The 24,790-nt window shown below is 37.8% G+C and overlaps 4 protein-coding genes across 5 annotated transcripts in view; all 4 read right to left on the bottom strand.

Moving 5' to 3' along the window:
• Positions 1-403: 403 nt before the first annotated feature.
• Positions 404-2,347, bottom strand: LOC148373878 (metalloproteinase inhibitor 2-like). Its single transcript, XM_088329851.1, has 5 exons — positions 2,129-2,347; positions 1,895-1,977; positions 1,721-1,823; positions 668-789; positions 404-606 (listed from the first exon to the last, which is right to left on the bottom strand). The coding sequence occupies exons 1-5, from the start codon at positions 2,256-2,258 to the stop codon at positions 418-420; spliced, it is 627 nt and encodes a 208-aa protein (XP_088185977.1). The 5' UTR covers positions 2,259-2,347; the 3' UTR covers positions 404-417.
• A 5,454-nt stretch (positions 2,348-7,801) lies between these two features.
• LOC148373877 (metalloproteinase inhibitor 2-like) lies at positions 7,802-9,049 on the bottom strand. The gene is made up of 5 exons (XM_088329839.1): positions 8,820-9,049; positions 8,503-8,585; positions 8,329-8,431; positions 8,139-8,260; positions 7,802-8,020 (listed from the first exon to the last, which is right to left on the bottom strand). Exons 1-5 carry the CDS (start codon positions 8,947-8,949, stop codon positions 7,817-7,819), a joined length of 642 nt encoding a protein of 213 aa, XP_088185965.1. The 5' UTR covers positions 8,950-9,049; the 3' UTR covers positions 7,802-7,816.
• A 1,791-nt stretch (positions 9,050-10,840) lies between these two features.
• On the bottom strand, positions 10,841-13,145 carry LOC148373876 (metalloproteinase inhibitor 2-like). The gene is made up of 5 exons (XM_088329845.1): positions 12,907-13,145; positions 12,749-12,837; positions 12,580-12,682; positions 11,182-11,303; positions 10,841-11,057 (listed from the first exon to the last, which is right to left on the bottom strand). The coding sequence occupies exons 1-5, from the start codon at positions 13,034-13,036 to the stop codon at positions 10,863-10,865; spliced, it is 639 nt and encodes a 212-aa protein (XP_088185971.1). The 5' UTR covers positions 13,037-13,145; the 3' UTR covers positions 10,841-10,862.
• A 3,298-nt stretch (positions 13,146-16,443) lies between these two features.
• The window catches only part of LOC148373875 (activin receptor type-2B-like), a 33,587-nt gene continuing 25,240 nt past the window's right edge, over positions 16,444-24,790 (bottom strand). The window contains exons 11-12 of one of the 2 annotated variants that reach the window (XR_015849869.1): positions 22,722-23,512; positions 16,444-20,362 (exon numbers count right to left, since the gene is read on the bottom strand). Coding sequence is in view for 1 of the 2 variants with exons in the window: in XM_088329829.1 (XP_088185955.1) it covers positions 23,318-23,512 (195 nt within the window). In the remaining variant the exon portion in view is untranslated. Of the gene's footprint in view, positions 23,513-24,790 lie in introns of both variants that reach the window. The other variant, XM_088329829.1, reaches the window with a different exon arrangement.

Here is a 24,790-nt window from a genome sequence, read left to right as displayed (position 1 = left end):
AAAAAAAGGTTATCAAAGGTCATCTTATAGCACTAAAAATCAATTATGCAGTGTCAGATATTTTAGAAACAGTGTTAGAATGATAAAAGATAGTTTGCAATATCATTCCTGTTTCTCTTCCAGTAGTCTATACATTATTCACCTGAATACTCTTGTTTCAAAAGCATCATTACATAATATTGTAACTAATATTAATTAAATACAATCCTGAGTTATGCAACTTAAAACATTTTAGCTATACCAGAGTTTAAAATTAAGAAGTTAGGCCAAGGACACTAAAATGGAACTAGGTTCATTGTGCAGATACTTGAAAACTAACGAACTTTGAAGGCATACCACCTTTGACTGAAAAGTACCTTGTGTTTTAGAGGGAGGAGGAAAAAAAATAAAAAAAAAAAAATAATCAGTGTAATTTCTTTATTCTAATCCATCATTTTTCCAAGGCCAGGCAGCCCCATCAGACCAAGCACAACAACCACTCTTGCTCTTTACACAAGCGAAGTTTTGAGCTTGGTCATTGCGTCCCATTTTGCCAGGCAAGAAATCCGTCCACAAGCACTCCATCCGGTTGGCGAGACAGCATGGAAAGGAGAAGCAGGATTTGATCTGTGGATTGAAAAAGGGTTTTCACAAGTTCCTAATGACAAATCCACCTTTTCCGTCTTACCGTGCAAGCGCAGCCTTCTCCATACTGTGCCAACAGATTCTTTTGCATGGTAGTCAAGACATCCCATGGCTTGAAGATGTCACAGAGGTTAATGTGCAAAGAGCCATCTGGATGCAGCCGGCCTGCATTTTGAAGATAATTGAAAAAAAAAAAGTTAATGAAAAGCCAATTACTACCATACAAAGCAAGGCTCTCCAAAGTGGTATCCCAAGGACAGCAGAGGTGCCTGCAGACCTTCTGGCTCATTGTGATTTGCAACGACAGGCCATGTATTTCACACCTATGCCTTCAGTGATGTATTATTTGTGGCTCTTGGAAGTGAGCGACAGGAACCAGTTGCACTAGAAATTTCCCTTTGCTTTTGGTTGGAATGCATGTTTTAGAGACTTACATATTAATTGTACTTTTCATTACACAAAAAGTTCTGTGTTTGTATAGTTTATTTGCTGATGCACCAAATTTAAAATTTATAGACATCTTTGTATGAAAAGTTAAATTCAAAAAGGTTAAAAATAGCTGCCAATTTGGTAGAATGAAGATCAGACTTGTGTTGGTTTAGCTAATTGTTATGCTCGAAGGCCGCTGGGCAGATTTGAGCCTAGCAACAAAATGGCCGAAATGTGATGGGTTAAAAGCTTATACACGAGAGCCTTCGTCTGAAAGCAGCACACCCAGGAAAAGAGCAATGAAAGCAACTTGACGGATCTTTTATTTTAAACAAGTATTCATGGACAAAACCTGATCAACACTTGATTCAACTATTTTTAGGTCAGTAGAAAACGTCTTGCAGGCCCAGAAGACCTACAACTGGGGATTTGCTAGTAAAATGAGTTGAGGCTTACCACTTTAGTTAATCTGGTTATCACAAGTTAAAGACAGACTGGGTGCCCCTTCACCATTAACAACAAAATGTAGCCCTCGGCTCGAAAAAACGTTGGAGACCCCTAATATAAAAGAAATCCTGAAGATACACAACTAAATGCATGGCTGCAACCATGACGTAGTCCAATATTACATCCATTAATTGCTCACAAGACGATGCGGTTTCCATACCCATAAGGAGATAAGCAGTGCCCTTCATCAGTGTGACACCACATGCAGCAGAGTTGGGGCCAGTGTAAACAGCAGCAAAATGCTTCTTAACACCCTTAAACGTCTATTGAGGGACAGAAGATTTGATCACCAACACTATTCACAAATCCACATCAATATCTGCAGATCCCATACCTTGATGTGTTCAATATGATACTTTGTAGGTCTACCTTCACCTTGTACGCCAGGAACCACACCAACGACCTTTGCCTTGATGACTGCAAGGTGGAGAAAGCGCTTTAGAGAAAGTCCAATAATACCATTTCAAATAAATACTTGCCAAGAGCAAACAATGACATGCTGCATGGCATATGAGATAGTACTCAAATACAGTCAAGAGATGAATAGATGGGTGAATGTCCAACATACCTACTACATCTGGTTGACAGTACACTTGCTGAGGATGCATCGGGAAACAGCTACAGGCTTGTGCACCTTCGTCCTGAAGCCCCCACAAGCACAGAAGGGCCAGTGGAACCGCTAAAGTTTTCCAGCTCATCCTTCAAAGAATCAATAGGAAGTTGTGCAAAGGAGCTGAAATTCAGGCAGTGCTGCTTTGAGATGACAATCGAGTCTACCTAAATGCAAACTGTCAAGGGCATTTTTGTAGCTTCAGGCTCCACCCACAATTAACCAAAATTGGTTGCACACACTGCTTGATGACTGCTTTCACCTGAAACTCAATCATCAAGAAAATGAGACAGATTCTCAAGAGATTTTATGTCAAAAGAGCCATATGATAAATCTGTCGATGCTTTTTTGGGTTCGTAAGTAATTGAAAACAGAATATCATTCAAGCCAATGCATGGAAATGTTTTCATGTTGTATGTGGTTGCAAAGTTCTTCTCCTGTCCATAAATACCATAAAAAATACTTATTCATATTAAATGATGTTCTACTTGCAGCTGACAAAAAAAGGGGAGACAATGACCAGCAGCTGGTAAAAATAAAATTCGAAAAAAATATTGAAATATAATAAACATTTATCATTGAAATATAATTCTATGGGATCCATCCAGCCATTATTCGGACTGCTTATTCTCAGTAGGGTCGCGGGGGTGCTGAAAAAAAAGCCCCAGTGTGTATTTTTCGACCACTAGATGGCACTGTTGTCTAATGCAAATGAAAACCAGTATCAGAGCAAGCACCAAGTCAGCAGAAAATAACATTGGTATAATAGTTCATGTATTTTTGCCTAGCATCCAACCAATGTTTTGTTTTGTTTTACTGTATTAAAGTTGTTTCATACCACCGGGAGATGCTAAATTTTACACACTGTCTCTTTACACGTAACCCACAGTATAACCAGGAACAGTTTACACCAGAATTCATTATTTAAAAGAATAGACAGCCGGCTCAATACTAATATGCAGTTTTTCATGGATTCTATGTTATTGACTCTATATTTGTTAAACATATAAAAGGTTGAATTGCTTTGTATTTTATTTTGTTTTAGATTTGTAAATATTTGAATCTATTTTTCAAGTGTTTTTCAGGGATGTGTTTTAGAATTCACTTTTTCAAAAACTTTATTTTCTCTTCTTGTATTTCGTAGTTTTTTCATTGTCGAACTTATTGGTTCTTATTTTTTATTTACATTTATTCCAGTTTTATTACTTTAAAATTGCTTAGTATAAAATAAGTTTAAAGTTGGCAGTTCACCAGGGAGTGAAAACATAAGTGCCATTATAATTTAGAAGAATTACAGATTTCAATATTTATATAAATTATATATATATATATATATATATATATATATATATATATATATATATATATATATATATATATATATATGCATACATTTTTTTGCATATAGTATTAAATTATCATTTGTATAATACTGATTTTTATTCTTTATCTTGCTTTTTTTACTTCTATTTTTTTGTCTTTTGTTGTCTTAACTTTTATTTTTCTTAATTTTCTTCTTAGTTTTTCCTACATTTTACTCTTTTTTTCTCCTTAGCTTCTTTTGTTTTTTTCCTCTATTTCCTCTATCTTCCTACTTTCCTTTTCTTGCTCTTTCATTTTATTTGATTTTTTTCCCTGCTTTTTTCTTACTTGATATCCTGTTTTTCCTTTTTGCATTTGATTTTTTGTCTTTTTCAAGCTTTTTACTTATTTCGACTTGCCTTATTTAATTCCTTTTTCTCTCTTGTTTGTATTATTTCATTATTTTGTTCTTTTTTTTCATAGGTTTTTTTCCTGTTTTTTATTTTTTAAGCATTTGCATTCATTTTGTGCATAATGTTACGTAATAATTTGGAAAATGTGGATTAAAGCAACAAACGGCATCTGTAAAGCCGTTTGGGAGTCTGAAAGAGACAGCTCTTTTTAACGAGCCAAGCCAAAAGAGCCGCTTTTTTTTTTTTAAAAGAGACACAATTTTCATAACCACGACAAACGTCAGGGATATGAACACACCATGTGCTGGAGGTCGCAGGAGAGTCCAAGCTAGTGTCCACTGACATACACAATATTGGATGAATGGGATACCATGTGCGTGGCCCAGGCTGCTGTCACTACTACACGCAGTTGTCAAGAATTCCTTCTTTAATGGAAAATGAACCCTTATTTAATAACTCACGGAACGCCCAACATAATCTTCTCAAAGCGATAGCATCCTCAAGGAGAGTAAACAATAACATTCAAATCACACCTCACCAGTCTTCTTTGGGTGGGCAGAGCGTGTCCACGGGTGTGCTGCATTTGGTTCTAAAATTTGGCAGAAGGGCACAACCAGGATAAAAAAAAAAAACGCCTTGTTTTAAGTATCTGCTGAACATTCCTAATCAAATACTTTTCAACTAATTGGCTTCAAAACCATTATTACAAACTTTTTAGGCAGCAAATTTGATAAAATGCATTGAAAAAAAAGCCAAATGAAAACTTGGATTTTGGTGGTGGGGGGGGTGTCATAATTTTGCTTTTCATTGTAATAAAATGTATGAGATAAGTAGTCATTCCACATAGTTTGAAATATTAGCCTTGAGCGCAGTACACTTGAGAATCCCGCAAAGATACTCTAGAGCAGGGGTGGCCAACCCGCGGCTCTCGAGCCGCATGCGGCTCTCGAAGTAGTTTCATGTGGCTCTTTGGGAGCTTTTATAAATTGGTTTAATGCGGCTCTTTCGAAAGCTGTAACACAGGGGTCGGGGACCTATGGGGCGCAAATTTCTCCATCTTGTTCAAAACTTGAATTGGTTATCCTTTTCAGGTATACGCTAAGCCAAACCAAAGCTGAACGAAGTGGGATTACTTCGCAGTATATATATGGCATGTTTTTCACTACAATTTACAGTCAGGGTGTCACACAAAAAAAGGGGGGGAAAAATCGTTTTTGCTGTACAACACTAAAGAATCCTTTATATAAAAGTTCACTAAATAATCTGTGTTCAGTGTTCAGATACTTTTTGATGAATCCACAGAACTGTAAATACGCCAAAACACTGGAAGACAACTTAGTCATTTGATTGGGTAAGTGGGAGGGTGGGTGGAGCTATGCAAAAAGTGCAAGCACTCCCTCCCATCTCTCGCCCCGCTCCGTATGCGGCAAACGTAAGCACACCAGCATCCCTGTTTGCAGAATGTTGTCACGTTTTCACACGATAACTGCTTGCATCTGGTTTTGAAACCAATATGTATGAAAAAAAGGGTCAAAAGGAGTTTAACCGATCTTGAGTAATTGCAAGAAAGAGACAAGTTTAAAGTGGTATGTTTGTTGATTTTGGGACAGGGGCTCTGGCATTATTCTCTTTTCATAATTTTTATCAAATCATCAAAAATAAATGTGCTGAAGACTAAGCTTTTGTCTGGGGCGCAGGTTTAGCAATTTAGTAAATTTGTCTCATAATATATGGTGTGGCTCAAAATAAAATGAATATTTTTTGCTTTTATGGCTCTTTGAGTCAAAAAGGTTCCCGACCCCTGCTGTAACATGACATGCATCAAGAATGTTTAGCCGGCACTGTAATTTGCCTTCCCCACAGCTAGATGACACTCCGACAATGAATGTCTGTTTTAGTGACGTAGAACGAGCGACGAGAAAATATTTGTTTGACAAAATATATTGTAGTCAATTTATGTAAAATTACCTCTTGAAATGGCAGGTAAAAAGGCACAGCCAAACTAAAATATGAAGAAGAATACAGGACGTTTTTGCCAGAATGGGAGAGTTTATATTATTTTATTGAACGTAATGGCAAGCCTATCTGCCTTATACGTAACGCGGCATTAGCACATTTCAAAGCTTCAAATCTTCAGCGTCAATTCACCTCACTCCACCCTAACATCGAACAGGAATTTCCAAAAGGGACTGAACTTAGTAAGAAAAAGTTGTTGACTACGAAAAGCAAAGCAGAAAAACAGTTGCATTTCTTTCAAAAAAATTATGAAACACTCTGAGACCGTAACGCTTACTTCGTATCAGTTAGCGCGGAACATAGCACGGGCTAAAAAGCTATACAACGAAAGAGAATTCATTAAAAATGCGTCATTGACGCCTTTGAAATCTTGGCTCCCGTAGACAACAAACTAAAACAGAGCAAATCAGATGTTCAACTGTCTCGCCACAGTATGGAACGAAGAATATCCGATATTAATGCAGCTGTTGAATAACAGTTGCACACTGACCTGCAAACAAACTAACTGCAAGAGCTACGGATGGAGCGCCAACCATCATCGGATCAATGAACGGGCTTGTGGGACTGTACAAAGCTGATCAAACATTTCCAGACTTTTGGGATTTCCACTGCATCATCCACAGGGAGCAAATCGTGTCTAAATCACTCAAATTTGACAACGTCATGAAACCTGTGATGGAAATCGTCAACTTCATCTGCACACATGCGCTTAACCGGTGGATATTCAGGAATATCATCCCTGAACTGGACCAAGGACTTCCAGGTGACCTGCCGCTGCACTGCACTGTGAGGTGGCTGTCAAAAAGCCAGGTACTATCTCGCTTCTTTGAGCTTTTGGATCCAGTGAAACTGTTCATGGAAGAGAAGGACAAGGACTATCCCAAGCTCTCAGACCTCAAGTCGATAATGGATCTGGAACAGTGCTCACAATGTTAACTGTTGAAAATTATTGATATTATCATGTTGGTGTGGTTATTTTCATCAGATCTAGTCGAGTAGAGATTTGTGTATGCGTGCGTACATGATTAAAAGATGTTTATGTGTATAATGTGGCTTTTTAGTAACAAAGAAAAAAAATAATTAACTCGCCCCCGTTAACAACTATGATGTGGCTCTTTGTAGTAACACAGACCAAAAATTGGCTCTTAGTCGCTGAATGGTTGGCCACCCCTGCTCTAGAGCCTGCATATTTCATCCTGAATTGTTGGATAGATTTTAGCTAAGCAGCAAGTTATGGTGGAAATGTGATTGGTTAAATACATTAATATGAAAGCAGCACAACCATAGAAGCAATAAAGCTGACAATTTGGAATTATCTAACAAATATTGGAAAAGAGAACCACACGTGCAAAGTTTTCCTTTACTTCATGTTGAGGTTTTGAGTTTTTCTTTGCCCTAATCTAATCTAACAATTGTAACACCCCTTCATTTTACACATGAAAATCAATATTTACCAATGTTGTGCATTAGGGAGAATATTACTTGTAGTTTAGTCTTTAAAACCTTATTTTTGTTTATAGCACACACAAAAGTCAATTAGGGTCACTACTGATAATTAAGGTAGATCCTATAGTCAGACTAGTTGAGAAATGTTATGTGCCATCAGAGTTTCCGGTCAAGGTTGGTCAAATATCCATTATGGTTGCAATTGTATTGATTTAAATTTTGGCAGGGCTGTCTTCAGACACAGAGTTTTAAGTTTAACACTTTTAAGACTAAGGTGTTTGAGAGGAGTCTATCCATTTACACCTCCAATTAATGATTACCCATTGAAAATATTTTACAGCAATAGCAGCGCAAAAAAAAAAAAAAAAAAAAAAAAAAAAAAAAAAAAAAAAAAAAAAAAAAAAGAGTCTTAAGACTCACTATACCAATAATTGCAATCTGACGAGTGAAGCCATCATTTTATTATATTTTATTGATCGTGCCAGTGTAAAGCAGGGTGTTCCTTTTCAGACCAGGTAGAACCCCTTGACCAGGCACAACATCCTTTGTGGTTCTTGATGCATGCAAAATTTTTGGCTTGGTCACCAACACCATTCTTGTCTGGTATGAAGTCTGTCCACAGACACTCGATTGGGCTGCTCATGCAGCACGGGAAGGAGAAGCAGGATTTGATCTGGAAGGGGCATTAAAAGGTCAACTTCATTCAAGCAAGTTTGACGTTTTAAAACTGGTTAAAAATGAACACTGACAAACTAAATTTAGAGCTGAAAAATATAAATAAAACGCATTACCGTGCAATCGCAACCTTCTGCATAGCTGGGCAACAGATTCTTCTGGGTGGCAGTCAATGAATCCCAGGGCTCGCAGAAATCACACAGTGAGACATGCAGAGTGCCGTCTGACTGCAGCTTTGCTGTAATTGCAATAGATGTGAGCAAATGTGAAAAAAAAAATTGCAGATAAGCAAAAACAATGTTATACCCATGATTAGATACTCAGTGCCCTTGGTCAGACTGACACCACATGCTGCCGAGCTGGCTCCAGTGTATACTGCCGCAAAAAGTTTCTTAACACCCTTGAAAGTCTGAGAACAAATTAGGCATCTAGAATTGGACACTGCATGTAGATATTTATACTCAAATGGAACAATCTTACCGATATGTGTTGGATGTCATACTTTGTGGGCCAGCTTTTACCTGGTGTGCCAGGAATCACATCAATAACCTTTGCCCTGATGACTGAAATTTGACACATGAATCCATTAATTGGAGGAATAGCAATAGAAATTAGGCAGACCACCACAAAAGCGTTAACCTTAAATTACTTTTAGCTCCAAGACATTAACATAACACAATAGTTCGTCACTGAACACCATAGATTTTTGATAAGACTTACAATATCAGGAGCCTAAACCAAACTAGATACTTGTTACCCCGTTTCAAATATCATTAAAATTGAGACAGTCAACTTACCAAAGATATCAGTTTGACAAAACAACTGTTGTGGATGAATTGGAAAACAGGTGCAGGCTTGCACGCCTTCATTCTGAAACCACCAAAAGCACAGGAGCACCGATGGCAGCAAATAAGTCAAACGGGTCATCTTTCAGGATCACTAACTCAATTACTTAGTGTTCTTAACTTTGGTTTACACAATTTCCAAAGGACAGAACTCTATTGTATCACAATGGTTCGCTGGGACCTTTTGTAGCCACAGGTTCTTCCCGCAATTAAGCAAAATCCTTTTCACATGTTGATTCTTAATTGCTTTCACCTGAGACCTTCAAAATGGCTGCTCAAAGAAGGAGTAAAGTCATTGTCAGTAAAAAGGATTGTTGGACTCAGATAATAGGCCTCAACAAAGAATTATTTTAAATTATTGAGGAGTGAGGGACTTTTTAATAGAATTTTGAGATTTGAAAATGGAATGTGAGGAGGATCTGTAACAATAGAGGGCGATAATGCACTAAAATGAAGATATTAACCACCTTTAAACTCGGCAAAAGAAGAAGTAGCACTTATAAAGTGTGTGAAGTAGTGATGGCAAAATGAAGCTTCAAGATGGATCATTACCCCAATTACACCATTATGAGGACAGAATAATGCAATAAAATAATGGGGTGCGAATCATTCGCTGAATACTTGAATTATATATCCATCCATCCATTATCTGCACCGCTTATTCTCACTAGGGTCGCGGGGGTGCTGGGGCCCATCCCAGCTGTCTTCGGGCAGGGGACACCCTGAACTGGTTGCCAGCCAGTCTCAGGGCACACAGGGACACAGACGACCAACTCGCTCATTCACACCTTGGGAAAATTTGGACTGGCCAATTAACCTGAAATGAATGTTTTTGGAATGTTGGAGGAAAACGGAGTACCCGGAGGAAACCCACGCAAGCACGAGGAGAACATGCAAACTCCACACAAGAGGATCAATCTCATGACTTCAGAACCGTGCCGTACAACATGAATTCTGTGTTATTTTGTCTGTTTGTGCTTATGCATAGAGTGAAAATGTGAAATAAGAAGGTAAAATAGAGTGCTTATTCATATTTAATGTCAGATGTTATTTCCATTGCTTTGAGACTAAGGCAAAGTCAAGGACCCACAGCGTTACTTTGCTTTTATTCGACCTCTGTCAAACCTAGCGAATCATTTTCTGAATCGAACGCGCAGTACACCCACACGCCTCAAATCACGATCCACTCATCTCCAATATTCGGCAAATGCATCGAGAACATCACTAGTATGAAGTGATGCTTAGATGTTATCAGACAAGTTGTTTCAAACATACAATGTTATACGTTTCACACAAGTTGAAACATTACTGAAATACAAACTAATGCGTCACTTGCACTTAGTCCAGAAATATTTGAGTAATGTTGTACCCTTCGAGTCTTACATTTCCTTCTAACTCAGGCTAAGCATGCCATTTAATTTAATAAAATAAGCTGATTAACCTTTCAAAGATTCTGTAGCATTTGAGCGATTTAAAATAGTCAATAGTTATATTTACCTGTTCAAAAGGTTTTAGAAAATAAATTTACACATAAAGATCTTAACACTTAATAGTACACATGTTATATTTAAGCCATATTGCACCATTTGTCAAATTGGTCAACAGTAGGGCCTTCAAGTCTGTTGTAGGAATTTAAGCTTAGTCATATTTGAAAAAAAAAAAAATAATAAAGTTCTGTTTTAGTGTTATTTTCATCAAGCTCTAAACAGTTATAAAATATAGAGTAGTTTATCAGGCTACAGTAAATTCCAATGTTAAAATCAAATTGGCAGAATAGGTTACTTAGATACGACTAATTACAGAATCCCTATAATTTCATTTCAGAATCACTCAAAAAAAAAAAAAACACTAATGCATTTCGGAAATAAATCTGTTTCCTTTACCCAAATTAAGTGTCTAACAATCTCTTAAAACCTTGGGGTGGGGAAGCAGCGGTTGAGATGAGAAAGCAAGAAGGTGATTCATCACAAACATCACTTTAATTCCTTTATTTGGTTATTTACGTCCTAAAGTAGGGTATTTGTTTACAGACCAAGTATCCCCACTACACCAAGAACAGCCATTGCTGCCCTTGACACAAGCATAGTTTTTAGCCTGCTCGCCAGTGCCAATCTTGTCCAAAAGGAAGTCAGTCCACAAGCACTCTGATGGAGCAGTCACGCAGCATGGATAGGAGAAGCAGGTAGTTATCTGCAGAGGAATGAGGACAGGAATTCCAGAAACACTCAATAATTTATAAGTTAACAGCTTCTAAACATTCAGATCTGGTACAGTAGCTATTAGTTAATGTTACAGACTAAAATGGTGTTCATACGGTGCAGTCGCAGCCCTCCCCGTAGCGCTCAATAAGGTTCTTTTGGGCGGTGCTCAAGGAATCCCACGGCTGGTGGAAGTCACACAGGTAAACATAAAGGCATCCGTCCGGCTGCAGTCGGCCTTGATCATCAAAAAAGGCAGAAAAAGAAAAGCATTTAGACAATAGAATAGCTACTAAAGGAGCTATGCCAGCAACATTTAACAGGGTGGGTACAGGTGCCATTTTAGAAAATGGCAAAAACATGGCACTAGTTGCTTCGGATGGCATTACTTCCCTTGAGATTAACTGTAGCTGGCATTGCTTTGTACAAAATTATCCATTGAAGAGTCCAAGCACCTTGATAATCAGTGTGATACTATTGCGTTAAAATAAAATAGGGAGAACTTTCTTCAACTGAAAGCTACATATTACGATCCTTTTTACCAAGTACCTATTGGGGAGTGATGTGTTAATAAGCCCGTTACCCAACGCAAATAACTAAAAATAACGCTTTGCCAAGTGCACTCACAGCTATACATTTGTGGCTCTACAAAATACATGATTCACACTGGCTGTATTAATGGTCATGGAAATTTTGAAGAACCTAATAGTCCTTAAAGCAGGGGTAGGGAACCTATGGCTGGGGAGCCATATATGACTTTACACGAGTACGTATTGCTGCAAAATAAAATGTAACCATTGCACATCTGTGGTGTTCCAAAGTCAAGTGATTTAATCCCGATTTGGGTCCATATAAAGCTGAAGCAACTTAAGGCAGAAGTTAGATAAACCATTTAAACTTATACACACAAAAAAAAAGATAAAAGACTGATTGGGTGAGCAGTACAGGTGGGCGGATCCCTGCACACAGTGCAAGGCACTTTTGTCTTTCGCTCAGTGCAGTCTACACTGAGAGTGAATATGACGATATTCTTATCGTTTGCAGTAATTTGTGACATTTTTACAAAATAACTTTGCATGCACATTGTTTTGAAACCGCTAAGGACAAATTTCAAGGGGAAAAAAAAATTGCCTCACTCTTAACTGAAGGTGGAAGACAAATTGTAAATGGCATTTTTACATTGATTTGGGATGCAGGATTTGGCATTATCATTTCATACGTTTGATTAAATCAAATGATAGTGAAATAAAATGTGCTAAAGAATTAGTTTCTCTAGAGAGCGCATTTGGCACTCGTCTCAATTTTGTCTGAAATCATGCGATGTGGCCCTCTCAATTTGTTTTTAAAACATTTGCCTTTATGGCTCTTTGGGTCAAAAGGGTTCCTGACCCCTGCCTTGAAGTATCAGAATTTGGCCAAAGGGTGGGCATTGAACCCTAATTTACAAGTTAACATCAAGTCTACATTAAATACCAGGCAAATGTTTGGCAAGAAAACGTTTCATTCCCTCATACCCATGAGAAGATATTCAGTCCCTTTGGTCAGAGACACTCCACAGGCAGCAGAGTTTGGTGCAGTGTAGATAGCACCAAAAAGCTTTTTAACGCCCTTGAAGGTCTGGAAAAAAACCGTTTACATCAGCATGTCGCTTAAACTAAATAAAATTGAGAAGACAAATCCTACCTTGATATGGATGATATCATACTTTGTGTTTACATTTCCACCAATGCCTTGCGTGCCAAACACGACGCCAACAACCTTAGCCTTAATAACTACAACAGGGGGGTGGGGGAATTAGGATTACCGAGAGACATCTTTCCAGAATTTGCCGTTCAACTCACCAACAACATCTGGTTGACAATACAGCTGCTGTGGATGCATGGGAAAACAGCTGCAGGCTTGAGTTCCTTCATCTTGGAGCCCAAACAGGCAGAGAAAAGCCATAGACAAAACCACCTCAACCCAGCTCATACTTACAACTTCAGCGCCTCAAGAAGGTAAAAAGTGGTGTTGGGAACTACTAGTGAAGTCTAGGAAGAATTCCAGTCTACTCAAGCTCATGTTGCAGTGGATATTTTCTAGCTCCAGACTCCGCCCACAATCGAGCAATAACAGGTGCGTGCACTGATCGGTGATTGATTTCACCTGGAAATCAAAATCGGTTTCCTAAAATACATCTCATTTAATTCGGACAAGGGTTCTCAAATAGTGGGGCGGGCCCGGCCTTCGCCAAGAGGGGGCGCATGCATGTTTGAACTCGGAACTTTTATTTAGTTCAACTTTTCAAATAATGTGTTGAGTTTATCATTGTATTTTATTTGTTACACTAAAAAGTCAATATTACTTATTGACATTTTGTTGTCTCACGCAGGGATTGTAGTTGATTAGTATAAAGAAGTTCAAAGATGAAATGGGTTAAAAGTTCACTGGAGACTTAAAAAAAGTTTATTGAATCATAAATGTAAAAATATACTTGTATCAGTTCATTGTGTGTATAATATTACATTATTATTTGTAATATACCATTCAAAGAAAGACACCTCCTTTTTTCTTGATGTTTTTCCTCGTTTCTTTTTCTTCATTCTTTTTTTCTTTTTCTTTTTTTAATTCTAGATTTGTAATTTTTTGTTCTTGCTTTTATCTTCATTTGTTCTCCGTTTCCCTTTTCACCCTTTTATTTCTTTTGGTTACATTTTCTCTAGTTTTTAAATTTTCTTTTTCTTTTACTTTTACATGTTTTTTTCACTTTTAGCTTTTTTCATTGCTTGTCCCCTTTTATTTTTTTCCTTTTTACTGTATTTTTCCTTTATTGTTTCTTTTTAATTGTTTTCTTTGGATTATTTTCCACCCTTTTTGAGTTATTTTGTGCATCATTTTACACAATTTCTAAAAAATGTGACAAAAAGTAATTGACAAACACTGAATTCGGGACAGGTGTGTGTATTTCAGAAACCTTCCTTTAGTTTTGAACCATGAACCTGACAAATCATCTGTTTTTATCCTCTGTAGATTTGTTGTGAGTGAATGGGTGGCATGTGGTATTTGTAAGATATATAATAACAATAATAATCGTTAAAGTGACCGCACTTTGTCATTAATATTCTTGTTTGTCATCGAACACAAAATAGAGAAACGATGTGATAACAATTAAGCAACTATGGTTGAAATGTATCCGATTTTCTTGTTCAAATTTTGGATCTTTTGTGTTGCCCGTGCTGCCATCTAGTGTGCTATGACGTCAGCGCATGTTGGCATAAGAAGCGACCGACGAGCTTGAGTTTTTTTTCAAGTCTAATTCAAGTGTGTTGTTTTTAAGTTGCTCATAAAGGGACAGTGTGTAATGTTTAGCGCCACCTAGTGATAGAAAAAAAAACTTTCATTGAAATGATAATACTGTTTTGTAAAATAAGCAAAAATACATGAAGTAAAAATTAAACGTGCTTTTAAAAAAAATACTTGTAGATCATAATCTTTTTATTGTCCGTTTAATTTAAAGCAATCGTTTTATTTTCCATGTCTCATCCACAAGGGATTCAGGCAACTCAAAATTTACTTGAGGGCCGCCGAAGCAAGGGTCTATTTGAGGTTGGGCCAAAATATCAAAAGTGGCAAAATGAATTTGCTTCACCCACCATAAATGTGGTATGAATCCGTAAATTATATTCATAGAATATTTTTTATTGGATTACATAATAACTGTTAGTATAGAGGGCTCAGAGCTCTGTGCTAAAAATAGTAACACGACTTCGTGCCGCCATCTTGGAAGTCTGTCGATTACAAGAGGCGATTGCGAGAGGAGCAAATATTTACTCAGTTTGTCTATGTATTTACTCAACTAGCTTCGTTTGTGTACGGATTTTGTCCATCAACACTATGGAAAACTACGTGGAGAGTTTAGACAAGGAAGCACGTGAGCGGTACGCTGCGAAGTTGCATTTTATTGGAAAATTGGATTCCTACCTAATTAAAATCAAGGACTGGAAGTCTGATCCCGATTTGTTGCCGTGTGTGACTTACATCGAACTTGTCAACTATCTTATTTTCCACCCAAGTCCCTTTCGTGAACTGAAGGATTTTCAAAATTACTTGAATGGTGTCGACAGATGTACATGAAGTACACATGTCCCATAACCTTTTTAAAATTTATTTCTACATCATAAATAATTCAATTTACCTGTCAGAAAGTGGTCAGAACAAACACGAACACAGTCAAGCTTTGGCAAATTCGACCGGTTGATAGCTGCCAGCCACATTCGTCTTCGCCGTTCACTTTTCTCCTGAGCTTCAATCCCCTGATCGTAAACACACTTCGGAAGTCTAAAGAAGCCCTTCCCACCCTTTTCCCCTCGGCTACAACAGCCAACAATAACGCACGTATTCGGCATTACAATGTAGAATCTAACTGGTTCGCTGAACAATAAGAATGAAGTGAAAAGCTTTGTTGACTTCCAAAATGCCCGCAAGCAATGCATTGTGGGTAATCTTAGGACCTCGAAGCACTCTATTGCTAGATCTCCAGGTGTAAGAGTAAGGGTGAGCAGATCGATTCAAACGTAGATACTGAGTGTGTCCTTAGATTAAACCAATACTATTGTCTTGATATCAAAATCGTGATGCTATTTTAACTATCACTATAATAATGTTGTTAGTATTTAAACTTATACATTACATAATAACTTTCGAATTAAAGTACCCCTTTTTTCCATATATAAGGCTCATCAATCTATAAAGCGCATGACATTAAAACAGAGGATAAAAAATATACTTCATAAAACAAAAATATTAGGGAATATGGTTGCACAACTAAAATGAATAGATTCATTCGTAAATGCCGTATGTGGAAGCATTTTTTTATGATTGGCATTGCTGGATTTATTTGCCGTATTTCTGACTCGAAAATTGCACTGCTGGATGTCTGGCAAATTAGGGCTGAACATTTTTTAGTTGTGGATTCGTCGTAGTATTTTAATTTGTATGCTGTTACATCGTATTGTTTACACCATTTGCACGTTGACTTCAGAATATTGTGTAATGGAAAATATATTTGCCATGTTGACTTTGTTATATTTGTATTGTTACATTTCGGCTTTTTGGGTTTTACTTTCTTGACTTGTTCGGAAAGAGTTGTAATAGAAATATTTATTTCTTTATACTGCTTTTTTTGCATTGTAGTTATTTGATTTTTTTTTTTAAAGCATGTGTAGGCTTGTCTCTATCATAATTATAAACTAACTCAAGGGTGTGAGAGGTTAAATTATTCAGTGTTAACGAGATTTTCAAGCAAGTTTTGGTATGTGTATCGATGGATGTTACCCTGTATTTACTTGGATCGAACCAATAGCAAAACCCACTCCTGGTAAAGAGTAAAAAGAACAACATTTGACTCATCTGCGTATTTTATTATTCATATACAAAAGTTTTCTTCTCATCTACATTTTTTGTATCTACGCATTTATCAAGACAAAAATCATACATTTCCGCACAGGAATCATCACATCAACGGGGGTAATGTTATCATCCACACTCAAACAAGGGCTTTCTTTGCATTCACACATATTATAATAATAATCATTAAAAAAAATGATACATAGAGCAACTTTGAACTTCAGTGGGCTAAGTCCTATTCATGACAAGAACTGATACACGTTTTAAGTCATTTTTGGTGTGTATGTGTTCAAGGATTAGTTCCAATTTTGACTTGCAAATAAGATCATCGTTGCACTTATTGCAAATTTAAAGATTTAAAATCTAATACCAAATATAACTTTTTCACATAAACGGTTCCTACACCGTTTTTATGGCCAAATTCAAGCACTTTTCAAGGACTTTCAAAGCCAATTGTCCATTTTTTACCCAATGCAACCCAATTTTGTGCGTGCCTAATAATGAATGTCGTTATTGATACGTAATCCTTGCACTACTACACTTTTTATAGTTCCATGATTAGGTGTAGCATGCACCTGTCCTATTGGGGGCGATGACGGTTAATAGGAGAATACCATACAAACTAATGCCAGCTGCAGTTAATCACAAGGGAAGAACTACAGTGGCAAAGCAAAGCCACCAGAGAGCAGTGTCATCAAATTTTAAGCAGGTTTTTTTCTTGAGAAACACTGCAACAATTTTAAGCATTTATAAGCCATTCAACAAAAAAAATGCAAGCACTTTTAATTCTTGAAAACACAATATCTCAAATCGGGTATCTTCAAGGATTTCAGGCACCTGTATGAACCCTGCATACATGCCTTCAAAATTTAAACCGTCCCATAAAAAGGAATTAGCCCACTCTGGCTCAAATCATTTTTTTTGTTTGTTTCATTTTTACAGATAACGGAAAGTTACAGAGGTACTGCGTGAGGTAAGTGGTCAAGAGAACCGGAGGTTTGCCTTTTTTTTTTTTTTTTTTTGAACGGTGTTGGAGGCATTGTGTGAGAGCACCTGGGTGGACTGGTGGGATGGGAGTTGGGGGCATTGTTACACACACAGCTTGAATGGAGCATCAAATGATATTTCAAATGACTATTGCTGTGGTAAATATATTGCTGGACCCTCAACTCATATACACACCATTGTGCACATCAATCGCTCTGTGTTTAAAAAAAAATCCAAGGGTTTTTTTGTACATTTTTTAAACCCCCCAAAAACATGACCTAACACTGATATTGTATCTTTTTACAGAAATCATAGGATTTAAAATCACCATCTTTGCACAGCACTGCATGTCTAAACTATCACGTCTGAACATCACATCAGCAGGTTATGTTTATTTGGAGGTAATCCTGTGCCCAACAAAAAAAGGGTGGGGTGATTCGCAATAGAATCCAGTTAGACGCGTCTACACGCACTCTTGTGCTAGCTTCACATCACCTGCAAGTATATAGTTAAAGGTATTCCCAAATTCTTAAACAAGCAAAATGTGAGGAAATAGTACATGCTTTTTGCATTATATCTGTAGATTTTCCAAGGTAATGCATTTGAAACACAGCTCGTCTTTGTATTTCTGACGTCACCGGTGGAACTCGAGCAGGCCAGTCGCCATATTGTTTAACATGTTAATTAGTAAAAGAGGTTACAAGTGGTTTGAGCAAAGTTAAGTTAGTTTTTGTGAAGAATGCCTAGGTGTCGCGGGCGGATTCGGTAATGCTACAACAAAGGGCAAGCAGCTAAACAAGGGCTAACTAGCAAAAAAATAAAACACACGGAGAGCTGATAACCGGCGCCCAAAAGCGGTCACAGACTATGCCTGAAAACACGAGGCCAGTCGACCAGAAAAACACAGCCAGGCTAACTGGGAACCAACAGCGACAAATGAGAAGCCGGCCAGGAATAAACAAAAGGACATGGCAAATCCGGCGCTGATGCCAGTACTGCCAGTCAAACAACACACAGGAAGCCAACGAGCTCCAACAGGGAGTAACCCAATAAAGAAAGCGCTTGGCTGCTCTGACGCTAACAGGGAGCTAGCCAGACAAAATTATACCACCCCGCGACACAAGCGGCTAAAAACAAAAAGCCACAATCGCCAACCTCCAACCAGAAATGAGCAAAATGCAACGGTTTCAGAGCTTGCCTCACATGTTGCGTTAACAGAATTCACCATTTTCTTCCTTCAATGACATCACAGCTCTTCAGGAAACAAGCCAGATGGGTCAGATTTTAGACATAATTACTCGAGGACCCCCGCAGGTGGAATATTTTGCAAAATATTTGCATAATTGTGGGGAGGAACAATCTTTGGGAATACCTTTAAAAACAAAATTAGTGTCTGTTTGGATTTATAGAATGGGTGTTTTATTGTCCTGTCAAAAATACATTTATAGACAATACTTGTTTCAAGATGAAATCCATGTAAATTTTTCACTTTACACAAAGAATTTTAGAATGACTCAGTTTGCATTGAAGTCAAGACTGCTGCAGAACCTTTCAGGCTGAAATTTTTTATGGCCAGATTTTGCTTCTAACCCCAATCATTGTAAATTAAATGATAATTTAAAAAAAATCCAAGCCATGGGACTTTATTTGATCAAGCTCAACAATAACTTGGGTTAGGTGCGTCATTTAAGGTGTTGTCGGGTTCAGTAAGACATTGCATGCATAGAAGAGAAAGAATGTTGTCCTTAAAAAGTTAAATATTTTCTCTATTAAGTATGTGTTAACAATGCCAAAACAAGTTCTAAGAGCTTCATTCTCTACTGCTCCTTTTTGCTTTTACCTTACAGAGATGTTCGGGGCAGAAGACTGTAAGTTTAAGGAATCGGGGCTGAAGGGAGTGCTTGTCCCTGACGGTTTTTAAATTTCCATTTGTCAGTTTGGCATGAAATTAGTAAGAAGTAATTAGTAAGTAAGAAAATGCCTGGTCTGGTAGTCTGAACGCCGATCCAACCCTCAGGAACGATAGGAAAAAATTAAGCGTTTATTCGAGTGCGTCTAAGGAATACACGTAATTTCACACACATTATGAATGAGCTGATAGAGGCTGCACAAGCCAGGTTATGGCAGCAGTGAGTAGAAAAAATTCAAGCACCTTTTTTTAAACATGGAGCGGTTAGACAAGTTACAGCAAGGAGCGACCCATTCAACAAATCCGAAAATGCAAACTACAATTTTGCTTTAACTGCTTTCGCAACACTGAAAAAGGAGATGGGGAGAGTGGGGACACATCCTGTAAAAAAATTGTCCAGAGTGTTATCCATTTACAACAATCAGCGTCTTTTTTTATTAATGGGGACAGTGTGACAACTGCTAGACTAACTGAAAAAAAAAAAAGAAACCTGAAAATTTGATTTTTACGTTAAAATATATATATTCAAAGAAAAAATGAATAAAAATCTCAATAGACAAAGAGGCCTGTCCAACAACATTAAAACCATCTGAACTAGAGTATTTTTCTTAAAAATAGAACACGCAATCAAAGACATCTCAAGAACACAAAAAAAGTCCATGTACATGTAGAAAACAAAAAAGCCTGAGGTACTTGTTCAGAACATCTGAGGTCAGTTTCGGAGGAGAGGAAGCAGCTCGAGGGCTCGCCCCTTCATCGTCACCGTAACGCACACAAAACAAAACAAACAAAGGAAAACCAGTTAGCCTCGTGTAACGTCGCTGATGGTTCTCGAGAGGGCGAAGAATACAAATCCTTGAGAGTCCTGGAATAGTCAGAGCAGCATAGAAACGGACATTCAAAAATGTATGGTACTCGTGTTCACGTGACGGCAACGACTGCATGGCCTTGCATCGGCGAGAGACGAAAAAAAGGCAACCGTTTCCTGGTGGGACGTACGTGGAGGACTGAGGTATCTGGGGACACGTCCAAACACAAAAACAGACATGTTTGCTTGTACTCAAGTGTGGCGGCCTGCCCGCGTCTCTCATAAACGTGCGTGCACATCACAAATGGTTCATACCCCGCTATGGATTCGTTGCTAACTTTTGAGGAGATGGGGAGTAATTGTCATTCTTGTGAATCAATCTTCTGTTGGACTTTTGAATTTGTGGGCTGCTCAGTTTTTAAAAGTTGGGCTTCCAGTGCATCTGCATTTGAGTAATAAGGTTAGGTTAATTTTATTAAAGACTTTTTAAAGTTTTTCTTAACTCATTTCAAAGATAAACTTCAGTGTTCCCCCCTGGCTATATGGTGAACCTTTAAATAACAATTTGGCCTTATAACTTTGTGCACCTATTTTATTAAAAAATACCACAGATAATATTAAAAATGTGTAAACACATAAAGTGTAACAGTATAATTCCCTATAAGTTCAATAATTCATCAGATAGATAGATAACATTGCGACCTAAATTGCAAATCATCGTATGCATCGGGATCCAAACCTAAGTAGTGGAAGTGAGACTGCCAACACTCTACCTCTATACTACAAGTAGTAGAAATAACATACAAGGCATTAGACCATATCTCATTATCACCCAATTTTTAGAGCGCTAGGAACACTCACTTGAATAGTGCATTCTGATAGGTTAAACAGTCCTTCCACTCACTTACCAAATACTAGAGAATAGAGAAAGACAAAAATTCTCTCAACAAAACACTATACAAGCTCCTTTTACATACACATGCATATTAAACCGAGAGGTTATTGATGCAGATGTGAATAAGTGGAGGATCGAATGCACTATGCAAATCAGTCTTGTGGCACCATAAAAAGAGTGGGATATGGGGATAAGCTTTATTTTCATTTTGTATGTCATCTGTATCACTGGTTATCTGGTGGTAATGTGTTGGCACTCTCACCCACTACTCAAGTTGGATACCCATCGCATACAATGTATTGTGAGTTTGGTCTGTGGTATATTGCATTACTATGTACCTATACACACAGCAATTCCATTCCAGTGTGCCTCATACCTAAAAAAATACGACAAAAGCCTTTTTTGGGGTGCGCCATATTGCGCGGAAAATACAGGTCCCAGTGTAGTTGAGAACAAGAACATTGAAATGGTCTTACAATAGATGACCTAAAGCTCACAATTGACTCAATATTCCGTTGTTTTTTAGAGATGTGCCATCGGGTTCTTTTTCTTAGATGTTGGGAAACAAAGACATGAACCACCTTTTGCACTAAATCTCTTATATTATCCAAATGATGCATAAAATCGAGTTAGGCTCCTGGATTTCTGTCTTTCTTGGATTTTCCTATTATATAGCAGCTCTGACTAAAGAAATCTAAATTTTTGGAATGCTACTGCCACGTGTAGCCAAACTATAAAACTGCACTCTCTTACATTCTGTGTGCATGCTCGTACAATCCAAGGACCGAGGGTATAGAATACAAACCCAAATCAGGTCAGAAAATATATTGGCCAGAGGCCTGTGAACCTCATAAGTGTCAATTTGTACCAAGATATTTGAGTCCTTAATATTCAAACCAAAAACTACATACTGTGTAGAAAAACGCTATGTTGATAACTAATTATATATATATATATATATATATATATATATATATATATGTAATTTGTTGATTTTTCTTTTCAGTGAAATGTATCTGTGAATATAATCTATACAATTTTAATGCAAATCAATTAGGCAATGTTTTAATTAGAAATACATATGTGGTTTTCAATCCTTTATGTGCAATGTACATTGTGGGGGGAATTTGTCACATGCTTTTATAGTTTTCTTAGCCAAAGAAAATCAGCTATTAGGTAAAAAGTACTTAAAAATTAAAAAGAAATAGCTATGTCTTGTTTAGAATCTGAATTGTGCAATACACGGTTGCATTTGAATTGAAACCATCAGAATTTAGAACCATACCATTCTTTGGCCGGCTCTACTAATAGCCCAGTCTTATGATCATTAAGATGCGTTTAATCTAAAATTTGAGCCGGGATATGACCCATTGTGTGCTTACCTGCACAACCATTCATTCAAATCTATTCACACACATCCAGACACATCATTAGAGATCAGTAACAAGTTACATTGCAACCTCAGACAGCATTTGTCAATGCGGCCGACAATGGCTAAAGGAGTAAAACTACAAATAAAAACAATGAGAACAAATTAAAAAAAAGCATCCTTAAAATGGGAAATCCATCCATAATGACAGCTAGCTTGGCTCTCCCTCTCAAAGAAGAGGGCACATACATACTCACGCACGCACGCACGTACACACACAGAAAAAAAAAGCCTGTTAGATACCTGAGAGGTAGTTCCCCACGGGACCAATATTGTCCCTAAAAAAATCTCCCAACAAGTCCAGCACCCATTTCTTTTAGCTTGATATAACACACTGTGCTCCATTATATAAATTTATATATACCATTTGTTTTCCTTGTCTGTTGGGGGGGAGGTATTCCCATCTTTCAAAAGTAGGGGAACACATATTGAGGACTTTCCTTTAAAAATCAGAGTAGCGTTGACCCCTGAGGAAGAGGAATCCATTTCATTCTAACAGTCTCAAAATCCTCCAGAGGTTTTGAAGCTCAAAAGTTCATTTGACTGGAAAGGGGAGAGGGTGAAAAGTACTTTTCAAACATTATAAAAATGAGGTAATTAACAAAAAAACAAAAACATGAGGTAATAACGACTCGTAGTGTTGCCTGTCGTACAGCTTATATCCCATGTCCAAACTACAGCAGACGGATGTGTTAATAAGATCCAACACTCCAGGAAAAAAACAAAAAATACCGGTATCGGGGATTAAATAGCAGCTGCATGTTATTAAATATTCACCGAGATCTTCTGAGTTTGGGTTTGAAAAATAAAAAGGAAAATGTCAGGAGCACTGCCTGTGTTCAGGTACTGGACTCTTTGGGAGGTAGGTCCTCGTTGGTGAGCGCGGTGACAATAGAGACAGGGCCATCTGAGGTAGTGCCGCTCGTGGTCCGAGAAATTTGACCGATGCGCTCCTCTACGCAGCCGGCCGATAGGCGGGCCTCAGCGTCGTGGTCCCAGCATTCCTCGATGGTCTCGCACAGTTGGCTCAGTCCCTGCAGGGCGGGGGAAGGTAGCACGCGTTGAAAAGTCTATTACATAGAGGCGCAATCATTACTACAGTTTAAAGCCAAGGTGTCACACCAACCGACTCCCGTTTTGGCTGTTCATTCCAAAATAATCCTTTATATGGGAGCTCAATAAACAATTTATGTTTGTTGAGACAATTAATGAAGAAAAGCCACCCAATAAACTAGAATTAACCAAAAGCTCTAGAAAAGCACATAGAGCAAATTGACTGGGTGAGTGGTAAGAATGGGTGGAACTCTACACGGGGAGGGCGCAGCGTCATTTGCACTCAACGTATATACCTTGGTATGCCCGTTTGCAGTATTTTTACAAACGAACTTGTTTGAAACAATTATTTAGGACAAATATGAGTCTCAAAACTTTTAAGTAACTAAGGGGAGGTGACAAATTTGAAGTGGTATACAGAGACCCCTCGCTCATTCGCTCTTCAGTTATTGCTGGTTCACTTCGCAGATTTTTAATTGAATCATCTTTTGATATCAACGTATCGTCTATATATTTTATTTATACATTGTACTTTAATCAATTCTTCAATTTTTTGTTAAAGCAATATCGATTGCAGCCTGGTCATCCTGGAAGGGGGATTATCTCATGTGCGGTCCTTACTAAAGGTTTCTTCATTTTCCTCATGCTGAGATTTTTGAGTTCTCCCCCACCCTCAGGTTCTAGATCTGATGGTGTAATGATAGTCGGTACTTTGAAATAGTCTGGTCTGTACAGCCCTTTGAGACTTCTTGTGATTAAGGGCTATGGAAATAAACATGACTTGACTTGATCAATTGTGGTCAGAGAGAGCAAACAGCAAGTTCCCGCACAGTCAAAGTGTGTGTGATAGGTTGGCGGAACTGCTTGCTAAAACGAATCTGATAGGTATGCTGTCAGTCAAATAGCCGGGGTGGGCATGCGCAGTCTACGTCTTTGAATCAAAACGAACTCGGCGCACTGCCACAGCTACCTTTTAGCAGCTCGTTACATTGAGAAGAAATTCATCAATAAAATCAAACTCTGAGGAAAGTCAGAAAAACACAAAGAAAAGCTGATCACCACCGCATGCTCTATAGATTTTTATCGGGTCCAGAAAATGATATCTATTAGCCATGAAATAAATGACCTGGAGCTAAAATTCATGGGAAACTGCTAAATTTGGAACCTTGCTCAAAACTGAGGACACCCGTTGCTACCGTACAGCCAGCAGGCCGCTCTCTCTAAACAGCTTTATTACTCTGAAAGGAGAAGCCCTCCAA

The sequence above is a fragment of the Urocampus carinirostris genome, chromosome 1 (assembly GCF_059441175.1).
Source record: "Urocampus carinirostris isolate Australia breed hairy pipefish chromosome 1, RoL_Ucar_1.0, whole genome shotgun sequence".
In the NCBI taxonomy this organism is placed as follows: domain Eukaryota; kingdom Metazoa; phylum Chordata; class Actinopteri; order Syngnathiformes; family Syngnathidae; genus Urocampus; species Urocampus carinirostris.
The sequence above is the reverse complement of the archived record's forward strand: the minus strand, read 5'-3'. Positions and strand labels throughout refer to the sequence as shown.